Source organism: Carcharodon carcharias, chromosome 8, assembly GCF_017639515.1.
Source record: "Carcharodon carcharias isolate sCarCar2 chromosome 8, sCarCar2.pri, whole genome shotgun sequence".
NCBI classification, from domain to species: Eukaryota; Metazoa; Chordata; class Chondrichthyes; order Lamniformes; family Lamnidae; genus Carcharodon; species Carcharodon carcharias.
Window position 1 is genome coordinate 15,786,615 of NC_054474.1, and position 26,954 is coordinate 15,813,568.

A 26,954-nucleotide genomic window follows, 5' to 3' on the forward strand; every position below is an offset into this window, starting at 1 on the left:
TCGGGGGGAGGAGGAGCGAGGGGTCGGGGGGAGGAGTCGGGGGAGGAGTGGGAGGGGTCGGGGGGAGGAGGAGCGGGGTGGGTCGGGGGGGGAGAGGAGAAGGGGTGGGGGGGGTTAGGAGCGGGGGGGTCGTGGGGGAGGAGTGGGAGGGGGTCGGGGGAGAGGAGTGGGGGGGTCGTGGGGGAGGAGTGGGAGGGGGTCGGGGGGGAGGAGCGGGGTGGGTCGGGGGGGGGAGAGGAGAGGGGGTCGTGGGGGAGGAGTGGGAGGGGGTCGGGGGAGAGGAGAGGGGGTCGTGGGGGAGGAGTGGGAGGGGGTCGGGGGGGGAGGAGTGGGAGGGGGTCGGGGGGGAGGAGTGGGAGGGGGTCGGGGGAGATGAGTGGGAGGGGGTCGGGGGGGGAGGAGTGGGAGGGGGTCGGGGGAGGAGTGGGGGGGTCGTGGGGGAGGAGTGGGGGGGTCGGGGAGGAGGAGTGGGAGGGGGTCGGGGGGGAGGAGTGGGAGGGGGTCGGGGGGGAGGAGTGGGAGGGGGTCGGGGGGAGGAGTGGGAGGGGGTCGGGGGAGAGGAGTGGGGGGGTCGGGGAGGAGGAGTGGGAGGGGGTCGGGGGAGGAGTGGGGGGGTCGGGGAGGAGGAGTGGGAGGGGGTCGGGGAGGAGGAGTGGGAGGGGGTCGGGGGAGAGGAGTGGGGGGGTCGGGGAGGAGGAGTGGGAGGGGGTCGGGGGTTAGGAGTGGGGGGGTCGGGGAGGAGGAGTGGGAGGGGGTCGGGGGAGAGGAGTGGGAGGGGGTCGGGGGGAGGAGTGGGAGGGGGTCGGGGGGGGAGTGGGGGGGTCGTGGGGGAGGAGTGGGGGGGTCGGGGAGGAGGAGTGGGAGGGGGTCGGGGGAGATGAGTGGGAGGGGGTCGGGGGAGAGGAGTGGGAGGGGGTCGGGGGGGAGGAGTGGGAGGGGGTGGGGGGGTTAGGAGTGGGGGGGTCGGGGAGGAGGAGTGGGAGGGGGTCGGGGGAGAGGAGTGGGGGTGGGGGGGCGGAGTGGGGGGGTCGGGGGGAGGAGGAGCGAGGGGTCGGGGGGAGAGGAGAGGGGGTCGGGGGGGGAGAGGAGTGGGGGGGTCGGGGAGGAGGAGTGGGAGGGGGTCGGGGGGGAGAGGAGTGGGAGGGGGTCGGGGGGGAGAGGAGTGGGGGGTCGGGGGGAGGAGGAGCGAGGGGTCGGGGGGAGGAGGGGTCGGGGGGAGGAGGAGCGAGGGGTCGGGGGGGAGGAGTGGGAGGGGTTCGGGGGAGAGGAGTGGGGGGGTCGGGGAGGAGGAGTGGGAGGGGGTCGGGGGAGAGGAGAGGGGGTCGGGGGGGGGAGAGGAGTGGGAGGGGGTGGGGGGGGTTAGGAGTGGGGGGGTCGGGGAGGAGGAGTGGGAGGGGGTCGGGGGAGAGGAGTGGGGGGGGTCGGGGGAGAGGAGAGGGGGTCGGGGGGGGAGAGGAGTGGGAGGGGGTGGGGGGGGTTAGGAGTGGGGGGGTCGGGGGAGAGGAGTGGGGGGGGTCGGGGAGGAGGAGTGGGAGGGGGTCGGGGGGGAGAGGAGTGGGGGTGGGGGGGCGGAGTGGGGGGGTCGGGGGGAGGAGGAGCGAGGGGTCGGGGGGAGAGGAGAGGGGGTCGGGGGGGGAGAGGAGTGGGGGGGTCGGGGGGAGGAGGAGCGAGGGGTCGGGGGGAGGAGGAGCGAGGGGTCGGGGGGAGGAGGAGCGAGGGGTCGGGGGGAGGAGGAGCGAGGGGTCGGGGGGAGGAGGAGCGAGGGGTCGGGGGGAGGAGTGGGGGGGGGTCGGGGGGAGGAGTGGGGGGGGGGTCGGGGGGAGGAGGAGCGAGGGGTCGGGGGGAGGAGGAGCGAGGGGTCGGGGGGAGGAGGAGCGAGGGGTCGGGGGGAGGAGTGGGGGGGGGTCGGGGGGAGGAGGAGCGAGGGGTCGGGGGGAGGAGGGGTCGGGGGGAGGAGGAGCGAGGGGTCGGGGGGAGGAGGGGTCGGGGAGAGGAGTGGGGGGGTCGGGGAGAGGAGTGGGAGGGGGTCGGGGAGGAGGAGTGGGAGGGGGTCGGGGAGGAGGAGTGGGAGGGGGTCGGGGGAGAGGAGTGGGAGGGGGTCGGGGAGGAGGAGTGGGAGGGGGTCGGGGGAGAGGAGAGGGGGTCGGGGGGGAGAGGAGTGGGGGGGTCGGGGGAGAGGAGTGGGAGGGGGTCGGGGAGGAGGAGAGGGAGGGGGTCGGGGAGGAGGAGTGGGAGGGGGTCGGGGGGGAGAGGAGAGGGGGGGTCGGGGGAGAGGAGTGGGGGGGGTCGGGGGGAGAGGAGTGGGGGGGTCGGGGGAGAGGAGTGGGGGGGGTCGGGGGAGGAGGAGTGGGAGGGGGTCGGGGGGGAGAGGAGAGGGGGGGTCGGGGGGAGAGGAGAGGGGGGGTCGGGGGGGAGAGGAGAGGGGGGGTCGGGGGAGAGGAGTGGGGGGGGTCGGGGGGAGGAGGAGCGAGGGGTCGGGGGGAGAGGAGTGGGGGTCGGGGGGGGGGAGAGGAGTGGGGGGGGTCGGGGGAGAGGAGAGGGGGTCGGGGGGGGCGGAGTGGGGGTGGTCGGGGGGGGAGAGGAGAGGGGGTCGGGGGGGCGGAGTGGGGGGGGTCGGGGAGGATGAGTGGGAGGGGGTCGGGGGGGGAGAGGAGAGGGGGTCGGGGGGGAGAGGAGAGGGGGTCGGGGGGGCGGAGTGGGGGGGGTCGGGGGGGCGGAGTGGGGGGGGTCGGGGGGGGAGAGGAGTGGGGGGGTCGTGGGGGAGAGGAGTGGGGGTGGGGGGGCGGAGTGGGGGTGGTCGGGGGGGGAGAGGAGTGGGGGGGTCGTGGGGGAGAGGAGTGGGGGTGGGGGGGCGGAGTGGGGGGGGTCGGGGGGGGAGAGGAGAGGGGGTCGGGGGGGCGGAGTGGGGGGGGTCGGGGAGGAGGAGTGGGAGGGGGTCGGGGGGGCGGAGTGGGGGGGGTCGGGGAGGAGGAGTGGGAGGGGGTGGGGGGGGTTAGGAGTGGGGGGGTCGGGGAGGAGGAGTGGGAGGGGGTGGGGGGGGTTAGGAGTGAGGGGGTCGGGGAGGAGGAGTGGGAGGGGGTCGGGGAGGAGGAGTGGGAGGGGGTCGGGGAGGAGGAGTGGGAGGGGGTCGGGGAGGAGGAGTGGGAGGGGGTCGGGGAGGAGGAGTGGGAGGGGGTCGGGGGAGAGGAGTGGGGGTCGGGGGGGGAGAGGAGTGGGGGGGTCGGGGAGGAGGAGAGGGAGGGGGTCAGGGGGGAGAGGAGTGGGGGTCGGGGGGGGAGAGGAGTGGGGGGGTCGGGGAGGAGGAGTGGGAGGGGGTCGGGGGGGAGGAGTGGGAGGGGGTCGGGGGGGAGGAGTGGGAGGGGGTCGGGGGGAGGAGTGGGAGGGGGTCGGGGGAGAGGAGTGGGGGGGTCGGGGAGGAGGAGTGGGAGGGGGTCGGGGAGGAGGAGTGGGAGGGGGTCGGGGGAGGAGTGGGGGGGTCGGGGAGGAGGAGTGGGAGGGGGTCGGGGAGGAGGAGTGGGAGGGGGTCGGGGGAGAGGAGTGGGGGGGTCGGGGAGGAGGAGTGGGAGGGGGTCGGGGGTTAGGAGTGGGGGGGTCGGGGAGGAGGAGTGGGAGGGGGTCGGGGGAGAGGAGTGGGAGGGGGTCGGGGGGAGGAGTGGGAGGGGGTCGGGGGGGGAGGAGTGGGAGGGGGTCGGGGGAGGAGTGGGGGGGTCGTGGGGGAGGAGTGGGGGGGTCGGGGAGGAGGAGTGGGAGGGGGTCGGGGGAGATGAGTGGGAGGGGGTCGGGGGAGAGGAGTGGGAGGGGGTCGGGGGGGAGGAGTGGGAGGGGGTGGGGGGGTTAGGAGTGGGGGGGTCGGGGAGGAGGAGTGGGAGGGGGTCGGGGGAGAGGAGTGGGGGTGGGGGGGGCGGAGTGGGGGGGTCGGGGGGAGGAGGAGCGAGGGGTCGGGGGGAGAGGAGAGGGGGTCGGGGGGGGAGAGGAGTGGGGGGGTCGGGGAGGAGGAGTGGGAGGGGGTCGGGGGGGAGAGGAGTGGGGGGTCGGGGGGAGGAGGAGCGAGGGGAGGAGGGGTCGGGGGGAGGAGGAGCGAGGGGTCGGGGGGGAGGAGTGGGAGGGGTTCGGGGGAGAGGAGTGGGGGGGTCGGGGAGGAGGAGTGGGAGGGGGTCGGGGGAGAGGAGAGGGGGTCGGGGGGGGAGAGGAGTGGGAGGGGGTGGGGGGGGTTAGGAGTGGGGGGGTCGGGGAGGAGGAGTGGGAGGGGGTCGGGGGAGAGGAGTGGGGGGGGTCGGGGGAGAGGAGAGGGGGTCGGGGGGGGAGAGGAGTGGGAGGGGGTGGGGGGGGTTAGGAGTGGGGGGGTCGGGGGAGAGGAGTGGGGGGGGTCGGGGAGGAGGAGTGGGAGGGGGTCGGGGGGGAGAGGAGTGGGGGTGGGGGGGCGGAGTGGGGGGGTCGGGGGGAGGAGGAGCGAGGGGTCGGGGGGAGAGGAGAGGGGGTCGGGGGGGGAGAGGAATGGGGGGGTCGGGGGGAGGAGGAGCGAGGGGTCGGGGGGAGGAGGAGCGAGGGGTCGGGGGGAGGAGGAGCGAGGGGTCGGGGGGAGGAGTGGGGGGGGGTCGGGGGGAGGAGTGGGGGGGGGGGTCGGGGGGAGGAGGAGCGAGGGGTCGGGGGGAGGAGGAGCGAGGGGTCGGGGGGAGGAGTGGGGGGGGGTCGGGGGGAGGAGGAGCGAGGGGTCGGGGGGAGGAGGGGTCGGGGGGAGGAGGAGCGAGGGGTCGGGGGGAGGAGTGGGGGGGGGTCGGGGGGAGGAGGAGCGAGGGGTCGGGGGGAGGAGGGGTCGGGGGGAGGAGGAGCGAGGGGTCGGGGGGAGGAGGGGTCGGGGAGAGGAGTGGGGGGGTCGGGGAGAGGAGTGGGAGGGGGTCGGGGAGGAGGAGTGGGAGGGGGTCGGGGAGGAGGAGTGGGAGGGGGTCGGGGAGGAGGAGTGGGAGGGGGTCGGGGGAGAGGAGTGGGAGGGGGTCGGGGAGGAGGAGTGGGAGGGGGTCGGGGGAGAGGAGAGGGGGTCGGGGGGGAGAGGAGTGGGGGGGTCGGGGGAGAGGAGTGGGAGGGGGTCGGGGAGGAGGAGAGGGAGGGGGTCGGGGAGGAGGAGTGGGAGGGGGTCGGGGGGGAGAGGAGAGGGGGGGTCGGGGGAGAGGAGTGGGGGGGGTCGGGGGAGAGGAGTGGGGGGGTCGGGGGAGAGGAGTGGGGGGGGTCGGGGGAGGAGGAGTGGGAGGGGGTCGGGGGGGAGAGGAGAGGGGGGGTCGGGGGAGAGGAGTGGGGGGGGTCGGGGGGGAGAGGAGAGGGGGGGTCGGGGGAGAGGAGTGGGGGGGGTCGGGGGGAGGAGGAGCGAGGGGTCGGGGGGAGAGGAGTGGGGGTCGGGGGGGGGGAGAGGAGTGGGGGGGGTCGGGGGAGAGGAGAGGGGGTCGGGGGGGCGGAGTGGGGGGGGTCGGGGGGGGAGAGGAGAGGGGGTCGGGGGGGCGGAGTGGGGGGGGTCGGGGAGGATGAGTGGGAGGGGGTCGGGGGGGGAGAGGAGAGGGGGTCGGGGGGGCGGAGTGGGGGGGGTCGGGGGGGGAGAGGAGTGGGGGGGTCGTGGGGGAGAGGAGTGGGGGTGGGGGGGCGGAGTGGGGGTGGTCGGGGGGGAGAGGAGTGGGGGGGTCGTGGGGGAGAGGAGTGGGGGTGGGGGGGCGGAGTGGGGGGGGTCGGGGGGGGAGAGGAGAGGGGGTCGGGGGGGCGGAGTGGGGGGGGTCGGGGAGGAGGAGTGGGAGGGGGTCGGGGGGGCGGAGTGGGGGGGGTCGGGGAGGAGGAGTGGGAGGGGGTGGGGGGGGTTAGGAGTGAGGGGGTCGGGGAGGAGGAGTGGGAGGGGGTCGGGGAGGAGGAGTGGGAGGGGGTCGGGGGGGGGAGAGGAGAGGGGGTCGGGGGGGGAGAGGAGTGGGGGTTGGGGGGGGAGAGGAGTGGGGGGGTCGGGGAGGAGGAGAGGGAGGGGGTCAGGGGGGAGAGGAGTGGGGGTTGGGGGGGGAGAGGAGTGGGGGGGGTCGGGGAGGAGGAGAGGGAGGGGGTCGGGGGAGAGGAGAGGGGGTCGGGGGGGCGGAGTGGGGGGGGTCGGGGAGGAGGAGAGGGAGGGGGTCAGGGGGGAGAGGAGTGGGGGTTGGGGGGGGAGAGGAGTGGGGGGGTCGGGGAGGAGGAGAGGGAGGGGGTCGGGGGGGAGAGGAGTGGGGGTCGGGGGGGAGAGGAGTGGGGGTGGGGGGGCGGAGTGGGGGGTCGGGGGAGAGGAGTGGGGGGGTCGGGGAGGAGGAGTGGGAGGGGGTCGGGGGGGAGAGGAGAGGGGGTCGGGGGGGCGGAGTGGGGGGGTCGGTGGGGGGAGGAGTGGGAGGGGGTCGGGGGGGAGGAGTGGGAGGGGGTCGGGGAGGAGGAGTGGGAGGGGGTCGGGGGGGAGGAGTGAGGGGGTCGGGGAGGAGGAGTGGGGGGGTCGGGGGGAGGAGTGGGAGAGGGTCGGGGAGGAGGAGTGGGGGTGGGGGGGCGGAGTGGGGGGGTCGGTGGGGGGAGGAGCGGGGGCGGGGGGGAAGACGGGCGGGACTGCAGCAGCGGGAGGTTTCAGACCGCGCGCCCCCTTTACCTGTTGGACTTGGTAAGTTTTACAGAAATAACATCTCAGCGCCTGGAACTGTTGAGCCATCGCCGGGGCCTCGCGATCTCACTCTGCAACTGGCAACCACAGAGACGCTGCCTCTTCCCGCCAACCGCAACCGCACTCACACCGCCGCCTGCTGGCTGGAGGCTAGAGAAGTGCACGCGCGCATTCCCCGCCCACCACCATCTGCTGCCAGTCGGAGGCCAGACATACACAGACCGCCCCCTAGTACAGTGCCACTAACCGGAGGGAGGTCATCCCACACATTGCCCAGGCCCCCAACCTGGCCTCTGATCACCACAGCGCCGTCTGTCGGAGGGAGGTCTCACGATAACCTGGCACGGCGCCGCCTGTCGGAGGGAGGTCTCACAACGTACCAGAGCGCCGCCTGTCGGAGGGAGGTCTCACAACGTACCAGAGCGCCGCCTGTCGGAGGGAGGTCTCACAACGTACCAGAGCGCCGCCTGTCGGAGGGAGGTCTCGCACACAACTCTATCTTCTCCAGTCATGTTTCCGCCCATCATAGAACCAAAACGACTCTTATCAAAGTCACTTATGACATCCTACTAGACTGTAATGGAGATAAAATTCCCCTTTTCATTCTTCCCAACCTGTCTGCAGCCCTAGATATAGTTGATCACACCATCATCCTCCTTCAACACTGCGCCACCATCATCCATTTGGGTCATAGAGTTATACAAACAGAAACAGGTCCTTTGGCCCATCATGTCCACGCTGGCCATCAAGCACCTGATCCCATTTTCCGGCTCTTGGCCCGTAGCCCTGCATGCTATCGCGTTTCAAGTGCTCATCTAAACACTCCTTAAATGTTGTGAGGGTTCCTGCCTTGACCACCCACTCAGGCAGTGTGTTCCAGGTTCCAACCACCCTCTCGTTGAAAAAATGTTTCCTCAAGGCCCCTCTAAACTTCCTGCCCCTTACCTTAAATCTATGCCCCCTGGTTATTGATCCCTCTGCCAAGGGGAAAAGTTCCTTCCTGTCCACCCTATCTATGCCCCTCGTGATTTTATACACCTCAATCATGTCCCCCCTCAATCTCCTCTGCTGTAGGGAAAATAACCCGTCTATCCAATCTCTCCTTATAACTGAAACTCTCCAGCCCAGGCAACATCCTGGTAAATCTCCTCTGCACTCTCTCCAGTGCAATCACATCCTTCCTGTAATGCGGATTCCAGAACTGCACACAATACTCTAGCTGTGGCCTAACCAGCATTTTATATAGTTCCAGCATAACCTCCCTGCTCTTATATTCTATGTCTCGGCTAATAAAGGTAAGTATCCCATATGCCTTCTTAACCACTTTATCTACCTGTTCCGCTACCTTAAGGGACGGTGGACGTGCACACCAAGGTCCCTCTGATCCTCGGTACTTCCTAGGATCCTACTATTCATCGTGTATTTCTGTGCCTTGTTGTCCTGCCCAAGAGCATCACCTCACACTTATCCAGATTAAATTCCATTTGCCACTGATCAGCCCGTCTATATCCTTCTGTAATCTAAGGCTATCCTCCTCACTATTTATCACCCCACCAATTTTCATGTCATCTGCGAATTTAGTGATCAACACCCCTACATGCAAGTCTAGATCGTTTATATATACCACAAACAGCAAGGAACCCAACACCGATCCCTGTGGAACCCCACTGGACGGGCATCCAGTCACAAAAACACCCCTTGACCATCACACTCTGCTTCCTGCCACTCAGCCAATTCTGGATCCAATTTGCCAAATTGCCTTGGATCCTATGGGCTCTTACCTTCGTTATCAGTCTCCCATGCGGGACCTTATCAAAAGCCTTGCTGAAGCCCAAGTAGACTACACCAAATGCTTCATCTACACACCTGGTGACCTCTTCGAAAAATTCAATCAAATTGGTCAGATATGAACTCCCCTTAACAAAACCATGCTGACTGCCCTTGATTAATCCCTGCCTCTCCAGTGTAGATTAATTCTGTCCCTCAGAATTGCTTCCAATAGTTTCCCCACCATAGAGGTTAGACTGACTGGCCTATAGTTCCCTGGTTTATCCCTTCCACCCTCCTTGAACAGTGGCACCACATTGGCTGTCCTCCAGTCCTCTGGCACCTCTCCTGTGGACAGAGAGGCATTGAAAATTATTGCCATTGTCCTTGCTATCTCCTCTATTGCCTCACTCAATAGCATGGGATACATTTCATCCAGGCATGGAGATATATCTACTTTTAAGCCTGCCAGACCACTTAGAACCTCCTGCCTTTCTATGCTAATTTCTTTAATTATATCACAGTCATTCTGCCTGATTTCCATATCCACGTCATCCCTCTCACTTGTGAACACTGACACAAAATATTTGTTTAGAACCCTACCTACGTCTTCTGGTTCCACACACAAATTACCACTATGGTCCTTAATGGGCCCTACTCTTTCCCTAGTTATCCTCTTACTCTTAATGTACTTGTAAAATAACTGGATTTTCCCTTATTTTACCTGCCAATGTTTTTTCACACACCCTTTTTGTTTTCCTAATTTCCTTTTTAAGTTCCCCCTACACATTCTATACTCGTCTAGAGCTTCCGTTGTTTTGAACCCTCGGTATCTGCCATAAGCCTCCCTTTTTCTCTTTATCCAATCCGGTATATCCCTCGACATCCAGGGTTCCCTGGATTTGTTGGTCCCACCATTTGTCTTTACTGGAATATGTTGGCCTTGTACTCTCCCTATTTCCTTCTTGAATGAGTGCCATAGCTCTGACGCAGATTTACCTAAAAGTAGCTGCTCCCAGCCCACTCTGGCCAAATCATATCTGATCTTATTAAAATCGGCCTTCCCCAATGTATAACTCTGATTTTTGGCCCAACCTTGTCCTTTTCCATAACAACCTTGAAGCTAACAGAGTTATGATCACTATCTGCAAAATGCTCCCCCACTGATACTTCTACCACTTGCCTGGCTTCAATCCCTAAAATTACATCCAGGACCGCCCCTCTCTTGTAGGACCTTCTACGTACTGGCTTAGGAAACTCTCCTGGATGCATTTTAAGAATTCCACTCCCTCTAAACCTACCACACTATGACTAACTCATTTAATGTTGGGGAAGTTGAAATCCCCCACTATTACTGCCCTATTATTTTTACACTTCTCAAAGGGGATTTCTGCTATGGGGAAAAGTTTCTTCCTATCTACCCTATCTATGCCCCTCATAATTTTGTATACCTCTATCAGGTCCCCCCTCAGCCTTCTCTGCTGTAAGGAAAACCCTAGCCTATCCAGTCTCTTTTCATAGCTGAAACGCTCCAGCCCAGGCAACATCCTGGTGAATCTCTTCTGCACCCTCTCCAGTGCAATCACATCCTTCCTATAGTGTGGAGACCAGAACTGCATTACACTACTCCAGCTGAGGCCTAACTAGCATTTTATACAGCTCCAACATAACCTCTTATATTCTATGGGGATTTATCCACTTTTAAGCCTGCTAAAACCACTAATACTTCCTCCCTTTCAATGCCAAATCATTCAAGTATATCACAACTCCCCCTCCCTGATTTCTACACCTACATCATCCTTCTCCATAGTGAACACAGATGAAAAGTATTCATTTGAAACCTCACCTATGTCCTCCAGCTCCACGCACAGATTGCCACTGTCCCGAATAGGCCCTACCCTTTCCCTTGGTTATCCTCTTGCCCTTAGTATAGTTATAAAATGCCTTGGGACTTTCCTTTATCTTGCCTGCCAGTGCTTTTTCATGCCCCCTCTTCGTTCTCCTAATAGCTTCTTTAAGTACCCACCACCTCCCCACCCGCCCCCCCCCGCCCCTACACTTTCTATACTCCTCTAGAGCATCTGCTGTTTTCAGCCCTCAGTATCTGCCATAAGCCTCCTTTTTTCTCCTTATCCAAACCTCTATATCCCTTGACATCCAGGGTTCCCTGGACACCTTTACGGGAATATGTTGGCCCTAAACTCTATTTTTGAATGACACCCATTGGTCTGATGTAGACTTTCCTACAAGTAGCTGCTCCCTGTCCATTTTGGCCAGATCCTGTCTTATCATATTGAAATCGGCCTTCCCTTGATTCAGGACCTTTATTTCCAGTCCATCTCTGTCCTTTTCCACAACTACCTTAAGAGTTATGGTCACTATCCCCAAAATGCTCCCCTGCTGACACATTTACCACTTGCCCAGCTTCATTCCCTAAGATTAGGTCCAGTACCACCCCTTCTCTTGTAGGGCTTTCCACGTGCTGGCTCGAAAAGCTTTCCTGGATGCACCTTAAGAATTCCGCCCCCTCTAAGCCTTTCACACTAAGACTATCCCAGTTAATATTGGGGAAGTTGAAATACTATTATTACCCTATTATTTTTACACTTCTGTGAGATTTGCCTACATATCTGCTCCTCCATTTCCCCCTGACTGTTTGGAGGCCTATAGTACACTCCTAACAAAGTGATTGCCCCTTTTTGTTTTTAAGTTCTACCCAAAAGGCTTCATTTGAGGAACCTTCTAAGATACCATCCCTCCTTACTGAAGTAATTGACTCCTTGATCAATAGTGCAATGCCAAACCTCACTATTGAGTCTCCTACCAACTATTGCTCTTTCAGTCTTACTCCTCCCTCCTTGTGCAGCTGAGCCACCCATAGTGCTGTGAACCTGGCTCTGGCTGCTCCCTCCAGAGGAACCTTCACCCACACAACCTTCCAACACAGAAAAAAGTTATTGAGTGAGATTTTCTGACTACCTGCCTGCCTCCCTTCTTCTGACTGATGGTCATCCATTCCCTCTCTGACTGCACTTCCTTAAGCTGTGAAGTGACATCTAAAAACGTGCTATCCACGTAACCCTCAGCCTCACGGATGCTCCGCTGTGTCTCCATCTGACACTCATGCTCCGAAACCCATTACTAAGCTGGTCAAGCCAGTGGTACTTCCTGCACATGTGGTCATCCAGACTGCAAGGAGTGTCTAAGCATTCCCACATGCTGCAGGCCGTATAACACACGGGACTGAGCTCCCTCGCCATACTTTTTGTTGGTTTTTAATTAAAAGACTATTTATTTAAATTTAAGCCAAGCAGAAAACTAGATTTTTCTTAAAAAAAAATGCTGAGACTCTTCCTTCTGTAATGTCGCTCTAAAGTGGAATAAAAACAACTTACCCACTACCTACCAATCAGCTCTCTCCCTTGTCCTAACGTCACTCCTTTTGAATTCCAGCGCTGCTGAGTGTTTGGGTGAGAACCGGCTCCCTCACAGGTAAACTCCGCTTCGCTCTTTATACAGCCGCTCCGCTCCCTCACAGGTAAACTCCACTCCGCTCTTTATACAGCCACTCTGCTCCCTCACAGATAAACTACCGCTCTTTATTTTTGGGTGGACGGATCTCATGTGGTTCTATCTAATCATAACTATTCACTTGCAATGACTTCTCTTTATGCTCCTATACCATCACCTCTGATTTATCCCCAAATATCTATCCTTGCACCCCAGCTCCCCCAATTCCCATCTACATGCTGCCCCTCGACCACATCATCTGAAAACACAGTGTTAGTTTTTACATGTACACTAACCTCTCTCAATTTAACCAACAGTGGAGAAGTCATCAGATGGCTTATCCAACATCCAGTGGTGGATAAGCAGAAATTTCCTTCAACTAAACTTCAGGATGACTGAAGCTTTGCTGACTCCCTGCTCCAACTCTGGTCCCTAACTACCGACTCCATTCTTCTCCTGGCAACAGACTGAGATTAATCCAGCCTGTTCACAACCTTGATGCCACATTTGACCAAAGAAATGAGCTTCCAAACTTTTAATCACACCATCATAACAGTGCAAATTTCCATCTCCGTAACATCGCCCAACTTCACCCCCATCTCAGTTCATCTGCTGCTGAAACCCTCATTCATGCTTTCGTTACCTCCAGACTCAACTATTCCAATGCACTCTTGGCTGGTTTCCCCACATTCTACCCTTGGTAAACTTGAGGTCATTCTAAACTCTGCCCACCTCTGTAATCTCTTCCAGCCCATCCCACTGAGATTTTTGCACCCTCTAATTCTAGCCTCTTATACCATCCCCGATTTTAATCGTTCCACCATTGGTTTCTGTGCCTTCAGTTGCCTGGCCCCTAAGCTCTGGAATACCCTCCCTATACCTCTCCATCTTGCTTTTACGACACTCCTTAGAACCCACCTTTGACCAAGCTTTTGATCATCTTCCCTAATATCTCCTTCTGTGGCTTGTCATTATATTTTATTTTATAATACTCATGTGAAGCACCTTGGGACACTTTATGTAATAGGCACAAATACAAGTTGTTGGTCAAAGCCCACTCCACTAACCTATATTTATATAGTGCCTTTAACATAATGAAACATCCCAAGGCACTTCACAGGCGCCTTATAAAACAAAGGTGCATTGCAGTAACTCATCAAGACCCCTTTGACAGCACCTTCGAAACCCACGACTGCTACCATGTAGAAGGACAAAGGCAGATAACACATGGGAACACCACCACTTTGAAGTTCCTCTCCAAACCACACACCATCCTGACTTGGAAATATATCACCATTCTTTCACCATCACTGGGTCCAAATCATGGAACTCCCAGCCTAGCAGCACCGTGGGTGTACGTACATGGACTGCAGCAGACTCAGCACCACCTTCTCAAGGGCAATTAAGGATGGGCAATAAATGCTGGCCCAGCCAGCAACACCCTCATGCCATGAATGAATAAAAAAGGTATGACGCCAGAGACTTGAGCACAAAATACAGGATGACGCTTCAGTACAGCACTGAGGGAACACTGCACCATGGGGGATGTCATGTCACAGATGAGATGTTAAACCAAGACCCCATCTGTCCTCTCAGGCGAATGTAAATGATCCCATGGCACCATTTTCGATGAAGAGCGGGCGATCTTTCCCCACTGTCCTGGACCAATATTTAACCATCATTCAACGGCAAAAAACCTCCCAGATTATCTGGTCATCATCACATTGATGTTTATGAAAATCTGCTGCGTGCAAATTGGCTTCAAATTACAACGGCAACTACGCTCCAAAAGTACTTAATTGGTCATAAAGTGTTCCAGGGTGTCCTGTAATCGGCAAAGGCACTATAAAAACGCAGGTCTTTTTATTGATGCTCCAACATCCTGCCCACCACTTGGAACAGAGATGTTTGGGACATACTGGAGGCAAGTTGAAATAAACAAAAGGGAGACACTAAGTTAAAGTGCTAAATTTCGATTTTAATTCAGTCCTGGTCCAGTAATCAGACCAATACAATAACACCAACGCCAGTACAATAATAACAAAAAACTCCAATTATGTCTGCCTTCCATCCAAAATAAATTAATCGACAGCCAAGGATGCAATTAAGACTACTCAGTGAATCATCGTAATTAAGGGACACTTAATAGACCCAGAATTCCAAAGATATAGATAATTAAGAGCAATAGGAACTTTGCATAAATTTGCCAGGGGTCTCGGTTTTCATTATTCGACTAGTGTTAACCCCTTGCATGAAGCGCCATTTGCAAACAGGTTCTCCGCTGAGCACTTTCGGAAAGTGAAATTTCGATTCCAAGTACCATACCACCTCTGCTACGAAAAAGAGTATGTAGTTGCAAATTGACCCTGCTTCTGCTTTACATCCAAAGAAATAAACCAAAGTTGTTCTAATGGGTCAATTATAACGTGAGTTATTTTCACCAAACTGCCGTGAGAAATTACTGCAGCAATGTCTTTTTTACCCTCCTCAAGAAGAAAAAAAAGGGCTGCCCAGGCCATTTTACCCCCCAAACTTTCTGAAGTCATATTGGACCCAAAACATTAACTGTTTCTCTCTCCACAGGTGTTGCCGGAGCTACTGAGTATTTTCAACATATTCTGATTTTATTTCAGGTTTCCAGCATCCGCAGTATTTTGCTTTAATTTATCCCAACTGTTTCCATGGAAACTGAAACTCGGAGGCTGGTTTGGAAACTCGAGAATAAATGCAGAAATAAATAAATTCCGAGGTTTTAATAAACCTAGGTGAAAACTGATTGAATTTGCATGGCAACTACTTTTTAAAAAAAAACAAACGTAGGCTTACGCAGATGCAATAACTTGGAAGTGTTCTCATTTGGGTTATGGCACAAAAGGAAGTAATTCACCTCATCACATGTCTGCACACCAGCACTGTTCTGGAGTCACCAAGCACTGAGGAATAATTTCCGGGGTACTACTGCCAAAAACATCCTGGGTAGCGTCAAACGAAAGAAAAATGTTTTTTTTTTTTAAAAACAATTTTCTTTAAACAATATTGTTTAATAGTTATTTAAAAAATTTGAGATGGGAAAATGGCCCATTTGATTGACCGTCAGGAATCATCCACTTGGGTATTGGAATCTGTTCACTCTCTGATTGGATGTAGGAAGGTAGGGGGTTGCAAGGTTGGACAACTTTGACAGCCAATGAAGGCAGGAGAGGGGATTAGGCGGTGGGGGAGGGTGGGACAGTTGGATGGTATGCATCAAAAATAAGAACAAAAAAAAACTGGAAAAATGCAGCAAGTCTGGCAGCACTTGTGGAGAGAAACAGAATTAACTTTTCAGGATGGTAACCTTTCCAGAACTTTCATCAGAGTTCTGATGCAAGGTCATTGTCCTGAAACCTTAACTCTGTTTCTCTCTCCACAGATGCTGCCTGACCTGCTGTGATTTTCCAGTTTTTTTTTTAGCTCTTATTTGCGATTTCCAGCATCCGCAGTACTTTGCTCAGGTATATATTCATTCAGATTTGGTAATCTCCTAGTCTGGACACCGATGACATCAAGGTTGGAGATGAGGCTACATAGTGTTAGCCCTGATATTTTTTTTATCTATAATCCTCAACTCCCCCAACATCTTCTCTCGAACAATGGGAATGTAAATCAGCTAACAAACAAAAATCAGGCCGACAACAGGAAGGGAATTTGTAAACTACTCACATCACAACACAAATGGTTTCAACCTCTCTCCACTCTAACATTTCACGACCAAGATGAAGTATTAAAGTGACTACCTGGCTCAAGTATTTTGTAAAATCATGCTTTTATCTATTTTTGGAATCCACGAATTGTAAAAATCAAAAGAATGAGATGTGTTGCCGAGAACTTTTACTTATGTAATATTTTATTGCTCCCAGTGGGGTTGATAGTAAAGTACAATTGGAAGAAATGGGTAATTCTCAAACTTTTACAGCTTATTTTTGTTTTATTTAACCTAACGCTAATGTTTATATCAAACTGCTAAGTATTTGAGAATGAAAAGCCACTGGCTTCTCTCTACTGCTGACTGATTTTAGTAAGAGGCTCGGGGGTCAGTGGACTCACTCCCTTGAGAAGAAAGTGCGGATGCTCAGTGAGTTAGGAATGCAGCTACAATCCCAATACAAATACTGCCGACACAAGTCTACAATCAGAAATAGGAGAGAAGGGGACAGGGACAGTTCAACTTTTGAAGTAAACCTCCTGTATATCGAATCCCAACATGAACATAAACTGCACAAATGGGAGACCAGAAATACTCTTACTCCTAATTGGTATGTTCATAAATAGAAACTGAAAAGGAAACGTCATTTTGTCAGAACGGAGTTTACAGCCTGACCCAAAGCCTGTCTCTTCTTCTTCACAGTTGAGAAAGATCAATTTTGTGCATTTCCAGCATTTTTTTGTTAAAATACTGCTACAATTGTCTTTTCATAGGGAGTAAAATAGAAGGAGGGAGGACTTTCAGTGTTACATCTACCTTATCCGACTGCCATAACACTATTGGAATTGCAGTGTGACAGATGGTTGGATGAAACAGAATCTGTGCTTTTCACCGTCCATTAGCCAATTAACTTTCCAAGAAAAGAAATGCTATTAAGAAAGATCAATTTTAATTTAGAACAGGGAGCTGCTCACGAAAGTAATTTTAAATAGACTAGCTCCTGAATATTAATTTATGAATACATTTACAGATTAAAATAAATCACCTGCTCTCGCTAAACTCTTTCAAAAAGAGAGTCAGCACATTCACAATGAACCAAGTGTCTTCCTTCTGTGCTATGTCATTTCATGTGTAGAAACCCATGAAGTTTAATGGGAAAATACTTTTGATTATAGTTAAAGGAGTCAGGAGGGTGATTATTGAGTAACAATGTATGGAAAAATAGATCATTCTGAGAAAACAGGAACTAAAAAACATAGCTCAGGGCTGGGTAAAACCTTTCTCGCGGTGCTCAGACCGTTGGTGGTAAAAACTAACAGAACCAGGGCCCTTAGCCCGGAAGGAGAATTGGGCACGTGTTTGTGTGGGTGTGCACCTGCGACACAGATGAGGCTTGGCTCTAATGCTCCACTTCTCCTCCTGTGCCCCAGCATCCCAGTAAAATGCTCCATTATCACTACCTGTCTGGCCTTACTTGCAAACTTACCGAAAAGCCACTTGGGTCACAGTAACAGAATGCCCTGGGCGAAAGGTCAATCAGACAGGACGCCCAGCAAATCTCTTCTTAAAAAAATTCTTCAGTAGTCACGGTTCGTTATTTCACCACAATCTGATTTCAACCCTCATGATTCTCAACACAATTCCAGACCGTCCCGAATAAATTAAATCTGATAAGATCAAAAGTACCACTAAGCCTGTGAACTGCCAGAGATCCACAGCTTGTGAATCTCAGTGACCCACAATTAATTACAATCAAAATCCAAAGGGTAAAAATGAGCAAATGTTCACCTTGCAGTGACTTTGGCTTTGATTTTAGTTCCATCCTCTCCGACCCATAGTGTTTGAATGTAATACTCTAGAATATCTTGAACTTGGCCTTGTTTAATTAATACTCAACCCACAATCTAAAAATACTGAAAGGTTCGGATTCAAATACTGTGTCCCCTCCATCAACCCCCCTCCCAAGTTCCAGAATACTGATCTGGTCATTTCTTCATAGCTTTGTTCAGTGTTAAAGCTCAGTCTATTCCGACTCCATCTCCTTTTCATCCCAGATTCAACCCAAGTAATTCAGACCCACCGTAAAAACACATGTGCAGATTCCTACGACATCCGACTACAGGGAGGCAACTTATTAGTCAGCATGACATAGAAGGTACTTTCAAAGAGCAACAGATATAGGTGCAAATAGCTTTTACAACTGAAGTCTGCTCCACAAGCTGTTAGCAGCAAGCAACCAAGAGGTGTCTGCAGCATAGCCATGCTTGAGGAATAATCAAACTGTGTTAATAAAACCGGAATATAAAATAGTTTCTCTTTAGATTCTACATTCTGTGTCTGTCACTTATACATACAACATTTGTCTTTAGGAACAAGAATGCGAAGCTGAACACGGGGAACCGGTGCCAGTGACTACCCAGTGCCTCTGCTGTCGCTGAAGAGGGCGTTTTAGGATTGTTCTTCAAGGTAGGTGAATCACTGAGACAGAGATCAGCTCTATCTATAGGTACCGTCAACAGCTGAGTCTCTGGCTTGAGCAGGACTTACACTCTGACTTGAAGAGGCAGTGGGTTTTGCCCACAGGCAAGTGCAAACCAATTAAGGGCACAGCCCGGAAATCCCCCTCTAGAGTAAATACAAATTTCTAGCACATGGTGGTTACATGGGTTAAAAATATGGCCCAGGTAGGACAGCGAGATCGACGCCAAGTTCTCCACATCGTCAAGATTGGGAGGGGGGTGGGGGAGGGTGGAGGCGGTTTAGAGTCAGCTGGACGATGGCGATAGTTCCTGGTCACTGGACGAGCTGACCTGCCGTTCCATCACCCTTTGACTCTTGCACTTTGCAATCTTGGGCCCCACGACCACCCGTTTCTCGAAGAACCCGACCAGGGCTGGCTCGGTCAGCACGGAGGCCAGAATCTGCTCAAAAGAGATGGACCAATCCGTGTCAACGGTGCTGGGTCGCCCATGAGCTCCCACTGCGCGCTCGCAGCCGACTAGGACTGTGTCCTCAGAGATGTCTTCGCATGGGAGGGAGCCAGAACTCACCATGGAGTACGAGGACATTGAAGTGTCATCCCTCAGCTCCTCATCAGAGAATAACTGCGCTGCTGAGGCCTCCCGCTTTGTGGCCACAGACTCGGCCAGCTTCATGCGTTCCATCTGGGTCTTCAAAGCGTCACTTAAAACGTCCGACTCACAATCTGCTTTGGGTTTGGGCTGAGCTGCTTCAGTCTTTGCCTGATCCGATGCAGAGACCCCCTCCTTACTCTGGACACCCAACCCCTTGTGGTCCCCCATGTCACTTGCCCTCCTAGATGCCGGGCTGGAGAACTGTTTGCCGACTTCTCCGATCTGCAGCAGCAGCGTAGCAACGGTTGCTATGGCATGGTAGAGCTCCCCCTCAGCAGGGTCCTCACTGAACATGTTGTACAAGGTTTTACACATCTCTATAAACTGTTCCTGTGGCAGAAGAAATAAACAGCGTCAATCGTCCGGAGTGGAGAGGAAGACTCACAACCTAAGGAGATCAACATGAGGAACAGGAGGAGGCCATTCAGCCCCTTGAGCCTGTAACATTAGGAACAGCAGGAGGTAATTTAACCCCCTTGAGCCTTTTAAACAATAACTCAGGTGGCTCCGTGTCAAATTTTGTTGATCACTTGCCCATGAAGCAGCTTGGGGACATTTTATTACGTATAAAAGCAGTGTATCAATGGAATACAATCATAGAATGGATACTGCAACAAAAGAAGCCATTTGGCCCATCTTGTCTGTGCTGGTCCTCTGAAGGAGCAATTTATCTAGTGCCATTCCCCTGCCTTTTCCCCATAGCCCAGCAATTTTTCCCATTTCAGAGAATGATCCAATTCCCATTTGAGCCTCAATTTACCCTGCTTCCACCACACTGTCTGGCAGTTCACTCCAGAGCCTAGCCACTCGCTGCATAGAAATATTTTTCCTCATGTCACCTTCACTTCTTTCACCAATTACTTTAAATCTGTGCCTTCTGGTTCTTGACCTTTCCACCAATGGGAAGTTTCTCCCCATCTACTCTGTCCAGACCCCTCATTATTTTGAATACTTCTACAAAATCTCCTCTCAACTTTCTCCTCTCCAAGGAGAGTAGTCCCAACTTCTCCAAACTTTCCATGTAACCAAAAATCCTCATCCCTGGAACCATTCTTGTGAATGTTTTCTGCAGCCTCGCTCATGGCTTCACATCCTTTCTAAAGTGTGGTGCCCAGAACTGGATGCAATACTCCTACAGAGGTCGAGCTTGTGTTTTATACAGGTTTAATATATCTTGCTTGTTTTTGTACTCTGTGTCCTTATTGATAAAGCCCAGGACACTGGATGCTTTATTAATCGCTCTCCCAATCTGGCCTGTCACCTTCAATGATTTATGCACATATACACCCAGGTCCCTCTGATCTTACACCCACTTTAGAATTGCACGCTTTATTTTATATTATCTCTCCGCATTCTTCCTACCAAAATGAATTACTTCACACTTCTCTGCATTGAACTTCATCTGCGACTTGTCTGCCCATTCCACCAACCTGTCGATGTCCTTCTGAAGTTCTACGCTATCCTCCTCATGGTTCACAATACTTCCAAGTTTCATTTCATCTACAAATTTTGAAGTTGTTTCCTGTACACCAAGGTCATTGATATATATCAGGAAGAGCAGGGATCCTGGGGGACTCCAGTATAAACCTTCCTCCAGTTCACCACTACTCTGCGTCCTGTCACTCAGACAATTTTGTATTCATGTTGCTACTGGCCCTTTTATTCCATGAGTTCTAACTTTGCTCACAAGTCTTTTAAGTGGCACTTTCTCAAATGAACATCATATCAACAGAATTATCCTAATCAAAAAAGATCCAGCTAATTAGTTAAACACGATTTGCCCTTAACAAATCCATGCTGGCTTTCCTTGTTTAACTTGCATTTTCCCAAGTGGCTATTAATTTTGTCCCAAATGGTCATTACTAAAAGCTTCCCCACTATTGTGGTTAAACTGACTGGCCTGTAGTTGCTGGGTTTATCTTTACAGCCTTTTTGAACAAGGATGTAACATTTGCAATTCTCCAGTCCTCTGGCACTACCCCTGAATCTAAGGAAGATTGGAAAATTAAGGCCAGTGCCTCCGCAATTTCCACTCTCACTTCCCTCAGTATCCTTGGATGCATTTCATCGGATCCTGATTCCTTATCAACTTGAAATACAGACAGCCCATCAATTACCTCCTCTGTTTAAGATGATTAATTTTAAACCCTTCTAGTGTCTGAACTACCTCCTCTTTCACCATGACCTGGGTAGCATCTTCTTCCTTGGTAAAGATAGATGCAAATTATTCATTTAATACCTCAGACATGTCCACTGCCTCCATGCATAAATCCTCTTTTTGATTCCTAATCGACCCCACTTCTCCTTTTACCACCCTTTTACTATTTATATGCCTATAGGAAACTTTAGCTGCCAGTCTCTTGTCACGTTCTCTCTTTGCTTCTCTTATTTTGCTTTTTCAATTCCCCTCTGAACCTTTTATATTCACCCTGGTTCTCAGTTGTATTATCTACCTGATATCTGTCATGAGCATGCTTTTTCCGCTTCATCTCAATCTCCATCTCTTTTGTAATCCAGGAAGCTCTGAATTTGTTTGCCCTACCTTTCCCCTTCGTAGGAATATACCTTGACTGTACTTGAACTCTGTCTTCTTTATAAGGCAGCCCATTGTTCATTTACGGTTTTCCCTGCTAATCTTTGATTCCAATTTATCTGGATCAGATCCTTTCTTACCCCAGTGAAATTGGCTTTTTCCCCAGTTAATTATTCTTACTCTGGATTGTTCCTTGTCCTTTTCCATAACCAACCTACACCTTACGATGCAATGATCACTACCCCCTAAATTTTCACCTACTGACATGTGATCCACTTGGCCCACCTCATTCCCAAGACCAGGTCCAGAAATGCTCCCTTTAAGTCATTCTTATTTGAGGGATCGTTGTGTGTAAAATTCGGCTTCATAACAAATGAACTTCAAAGTTATTTAACTGGCTGCATCAAGTGCATCAATAATCCCTTTGGGGCACTATATAAACATAACTCCTTCCTTTGCCCATAGGATTGGACCTTGTACCTGGTTCATTTTGGTTAACTCTTTGATGTTCTCCTTTGGGTTTTCTTTCTCACGAGCCCATATCCTCAGGTGGTATCTGTAATCTTGGGAACCAATCTTCTCATCTATGTCGAGATAAGATTACTTAGAATGGACTTTGACCACAACTGCCCCTTCAAACAGTGAACATTGAAGCTGTTTGTCTACAGGCCAAGGAACTAGCCTCATTCCGTTATATTGTGGCTGAGCCACAGTTAACATTTGCCAGAATAAAACAGATTCCGTGTATTACCCACAAACCAGCCAAATATTAAAACTGTAGAAATGCTTTCCAAAGGTGGGCAATTTCTATATTTCTATATTAAGAATGGTCACAGCATCATTTCAGTAACTAAAACAGTGGAATCAGTGATATAATTCCCTTATTTAGCTGACATAACTCTCTGCAATGGGAACTCTGTCATGGATGAATGACACTTGTGAGCTGAGCTCTACAATGAACTCTCTCCCACCCACTCCCCCCAAACTCCATAGATGGAGGTCACGTGCAAGTTGCAAATCTCAAAATATATGCGTCTGTTAACATGTAGGCGATAGATTACAACCACTGTAAGCAACTACACTGCAACACTAATCACATTTCAAAGTACTTCATTGGTTGGAAAGCATATTGGAGCATCCCGAAGTTGTGAAAGGCACAATAGAAATGAGAGTCATTTAAAAAAAAAAAATCATGTTTAAGCAAGCTCAGAAAAACGGGTAAGCACCAAACTTAATGAACAGGCAAACCAATGAATTTGAAATTGGTACACTACGGAGGGAATTTTCTGCAAAAGAGCACAGAAATCTCCCTGAGGCACGGAGCTGCCTCAGGGAGTTTAATTTCATTATGAAAAATTTAGATAAAGAAAAAAAAATTTCAGACATGTCCCCTCATGTGACAGTGTCACATGAGCTGAGGCATGTCAATGAATTTTAATTTAAAAAATTTACATGATTTATAAATCCATCATGAAACCTCATGCCGCCCATGAATGAGGTTTCATGATAAATGCAAAGGCCGCCTGGGCTCTTCGCCTGCCACCCCTGCCAACCTTAAGGTTGGACAGGCAGCTCCACTGATTGTGACAATTAGTTTTTAACTGACCTTAACAGGCCTTTGACAGTTTGGCTGGTGCGCGCCCACCGAACTGAAGATCAGAACGACACCCGACGTCACCACGTGTCATTTTACACGTTGGCCGAGTGGGGCCCACCCTTGCACGCCGACCAGAAGCCTATTCAGGCCTACATATCACTACATGTTAAATCAGGACAAAACCGCAAATCACACTGTGCAGAATCCAAATGATCAACTACCGCTCTCCCCATTATCATCAACAACTCTTCCGGCACAAGCCTTTCATAAACTAATCTGGGTTTGACCCTACCTGACCGTTCATAACTACTCATCGGCAACACAGGAGAGGGCAAGAGTAGAAAGATGGGATGATAGCTTGAAGTGCCTTTCAACAGCCTTGGCCTTACTGTCAGTGAGGTTACTCACTTACAGGTGAGACTCCCAGCAACGCCTCAATTTCAACATTCTCATTCTTGTATTTAATTCCCTCCATGGTCTCACCACCTCCCCATTTCTGTGAACTCCTCCAGCCTAAGTCTGAGGTAACTGTGCTCATCTAATTCCGGCCTCTTGAGTATCTCTGATTTCATTGCTCTACCAATGGCTACCATGCCTTCGGCTGCCTGGATCGTAAGCTCTTTCCCGTAACCCCTCTGCTTCCCACCCTCTCTCCTCCTTTAAGACACTCCTTATAACCTACCTCTTTGACCAAGCTTTTGATCATCTATTCTAATATCTCCTTTGGTGACGCTTGTAACGTTTTGGTTTTTAACACACCTGTGAAGTGCCTTGGAATTTTCTATTATGTTAAAGGTGCTGTATAAATGCAAATTGTTGTTGCTATTGAAGCCAGTAGCAGGAATGTCATCTCAAAGGTAAACTCCTGGTGACTGGAAGGTTAGAAGACTTGAAAATTACTTTTTCTTCATCATCTTTTTCAAATTCAAATTCAATCAGATTTGGAGGTCTAAAATTGAGATGGATTATTGTATGTTGGCCAGGTACAATCAGAACTTATTCTAAATGAGGAGTTTCTGATGGCGAAGGGGTTCAATGGGAAAAGAACACTTTCTACTTCACTCATCTGGTATCAGTGCTGTGTGAGCAAGTCCTAATTTTTCAAAGACAATTTCATTGATCGTAAAATAGGGGAGGCTGTGGCATAGTGGTGATGTCACTGGACTAGTTATCCAGAGGCCCAGGCTAATGCTCACAGGTTCAAATCCCACCATGGCAGCTGGTCTCAGTAATAGTGACCATGAAACAATTGTCATTTGTTATAAAAACCCATCTGGTTCACCAATATTCTTTAGGAAAGGAAATCTGCTGTCTGTCCTAAACTGTTCTGGCCTACAGGTGACTCCAGACCCACAGTAATGTGGTTGACTCTTAAATGCCCTCTGGAACGGCCTAGCAAGCCACTCAGTTGTATCAAACAACATGTCGAAAAGAAATGAAACTGGACGGACTTCCCGGCATCGACCTAAGCACCGGAAACCACAATGGCACACCAAGCCCCGTTGACCCCGCAAAGTCCTCCTTACTAACTTACGGGGGCACTTGCTAAAATTGGGAGAGCTGTCCCACAGACTGGTCAAGCATCAGCCTGACATTATCTGTAAGGTGTGATTCAGTGAGTATGACTATGTGCCACCACCACCTCTAGTTATGTCCTGTCCCACCAGCAAAACGGACCCACCCGGGATAGTGGCAATGCTATACTGTTGGGAGGCAGTTGCTCTGGGAGTACTCAGCATTGTTATAATCATATCTCTTTAAACTGCATTTTACTTTTTAAAATATGGAAGAACATTGCATTATTTGGACATTGGAGGCTGCCCTAGAGATTTTTTTTTTAAAAGGGTCATACGTTCACCTTTGAAATGTCAACAAGCAACCTCTTCCAAGGAATCACCTGAGCTATATGGTACTTGAGAAGGAGTTGCTTGTTTTGAACTGCAAAGTACTTTAATGAATGAAAAGCTGGAAGACAAAAAAGCAATCACATGGCAGAGGCAAACCTTAAATTTGAATGTGTGGTTTTGCTTTCAATCTTGTTGGGGAAAGGCTGAGAACAGAATGCTACCCTGACTAGCTCACTCTCTCTCTGCTGTGTGGAACTATGTGTGGTTCTTGACCTATAGCCAGATAATCCTCATCTGAGTGTAGCTTGTCTGCATAATTTTGGACTTGCTAGTTGAGACAGCAAGAATTGATCCAGCTACATTCTCCTCCACCTGAAGCATCGTTGGTGAACTTCCCGACATCTACTGGGCCCAGCAGCACGTCTTCACCCGAGGGAACTTCAGACCAACAGCATCAAACCTCTGTGAACTTTAATTCTTTTTATTTCTAAGAAAGTTTATTTTTTTCCCCCACCTGCCTGACTCTGCAGAGACTATCCGTCTGGCTTTTGTTTGCCTGTGTGCGCGCTGGAGAAGTTTAAAAGGGTTAGTTAATTACACTTCCAGATTACAATCGTGTGTCCAACCAGTTCTTGGAACCTGTTTAAATGAAGTTTTGTTTTATAATAAATTAATTGTTCTGAGTTTTCTGAAAGAAGCCTGGTCAGAGCCTCTTTTCTTCTGGGTATTAGATAGATAAACCATTGGTGAGAAAAATTAAACATTTAACTTAGTGGTATGGCCTGCGAAGTGGTGGGGCTTGATAACTCGTGCAGTCCTCTCATCCTGGTCATAACATAAATTGGGGGCTCTTGCGGGATTTCAAGCGCGGGTGACTAGACGTGGAATAATAATTGATAAGGGATAAAAGGGCAGAGGCTAGGTTTCTTATACATTGATAAACTGAAATGGCATTGAAAGTTGCTAAGACTTTTCCACAGATGGAAGATGTAACCCTGACCAGTTTACAAAAAGTAAACAAGACTCAGCTAACAGAATTGGCAGATAAGTTAGAGTTAGAATTACCCATAGGGGCAAGGAAAGCAGACATAGTTGAGGTAGTAGCGCAGCATTTGAGATTGGATGGGATACAAGAGACCACTTTCTGCAGGGCACGAGTCAATTGAATTGGCTAAGATTCAATTGCAAATGAATAAAACTTGGGGCAAAAGAAAAAGGAAAGAGAGAGAGGGCATTTCAAAGAGAAATGGAAATGTGAAAACCTGACCTCCAGGGAGAGAAGTTAGCAATGGAGGAAAGAGGGAAGGAACACGAAAGGGAATACCGGCTTAAAACGCTGGACTTTTAAAATAAAAAAGGGCCCCAGATGCTGAGGGAGGCTCTGATGGTGAAACAACCACCTTCAACTTAAACAAAAACAGAATTACCTGGAAAAACTCAGCAGGTCTGGCAGCATTGGCGGAGAAGAAAAGAGTTGACGTTTCGAGTCCTCGTGACCCTTCGACAGAACTTGAGTTCGAGTCTTTCTTGGACTCAAACTCAAGTTCTGTCGAAGGGTCATGAGGACTTGAAACATCAACTCTTTTCTTCTCCACCGATGCTGCCAGACCTGCTGAGTTTTTCCAGGTAATTCTGTTTTTGTTTTGGATTTCCAGCATCCGCAGTTTTTTTGTTTTTACCTTCAACCTAAAGCCTAGTGGGAAGATGTTTAAATTTGTGCAAGCCCTCCCAAAGTTTGAGGAAAGGGATGTAGAGGCATTTTTTATTTCGTTTGAAAAGGTAGCTAAGCAAATTAACTGGCCAAAAGGAATTTGGACATTGCTTTTACAGAGTAGGTTGGTGGTAGAGTTCATGAGGTTTATGCTTCACTTTCAGAAGAGGTTTCTGCGGATTACGATGCAGTAAAAATGGCTATTCTTGGTGCCTATGTGTTGGTCCCTGATGCGTACAGGCAGAAATTTCAGAATATAAAGAGACAACCTGGGCAGACATCTCCTGAATTTGAGAGGGCAAAGCAGAGTAATTTTGACTGTTGGTTATGGGCATTAAAGGTAGACACAACACACCAAGTTCTTAGGGAAATAATTCTCTTGGGCCAGAAAGGAAGGGTGGAGATGATTTCGAAGGCCTGAGGAGGAGTTTCCGGGGTATTCCCAGCTGCTAAGTTTCCGGGGTATTCCCAGCTGCTACTTGCTACTTTCACCTTCTCGGGTTTGTGGGGGTGATGGGAAAAAGGTCTAGGTT

The 26,954-nt window shown here is 52.1% G+C and overlaps 2 protein-coding genes across 4 annotated transcripts in view; both read right to left on the minus strand.

Annotated features, from left to right (window-relative positions):
• Positions 1-6,768, minus strand: part of LOC121280699 (MRN complex interacting protein) — a 28,631-nt gene extending 21,863 nt beyond the window's left edge. The window contains exon 1 of the mRNA XM_041192806.1: positions 6,626-6,768. Within this exon, the coding sequence (XP_041048740.1) occupies positions 6,626-6,685 (60 nt within the window). The 5' untranslated portion in view covers positions 6,686-6,768. The remainder of the gene's footprint in view (positions 1-6,625) is intronic.
• Positions 6,769-13,871: 7,103 nt separating this feature from the next.
• Positions 13,872-26,954, minus strand: part of LOC121280822 (TBC1 domain family member 9B-like) — a 67,904-nt gene continuing 54,821 nt past the window's right edge. For all 3 annotated transcript variants that reach the window (XM_041193088.1, XM_041193087.1, XM_041193089.1), the window contains 2 exons: positions 21,747-21,850; positions 13,872-19,063 (listed from right to left, as the gene is read on the minus strand). In XM_041193088.1, coding sequence (XP_041049022.1) covers positions 18,365-19,063; positions 21,747-21,850 — 803 coding nt within the window. In that variant the 3' untranslated portion in view covers positions 13,872-18,364. The remainder of the gene's footprint in view (positions 19,064-21,746; positions 21,851-26,954) is intronic.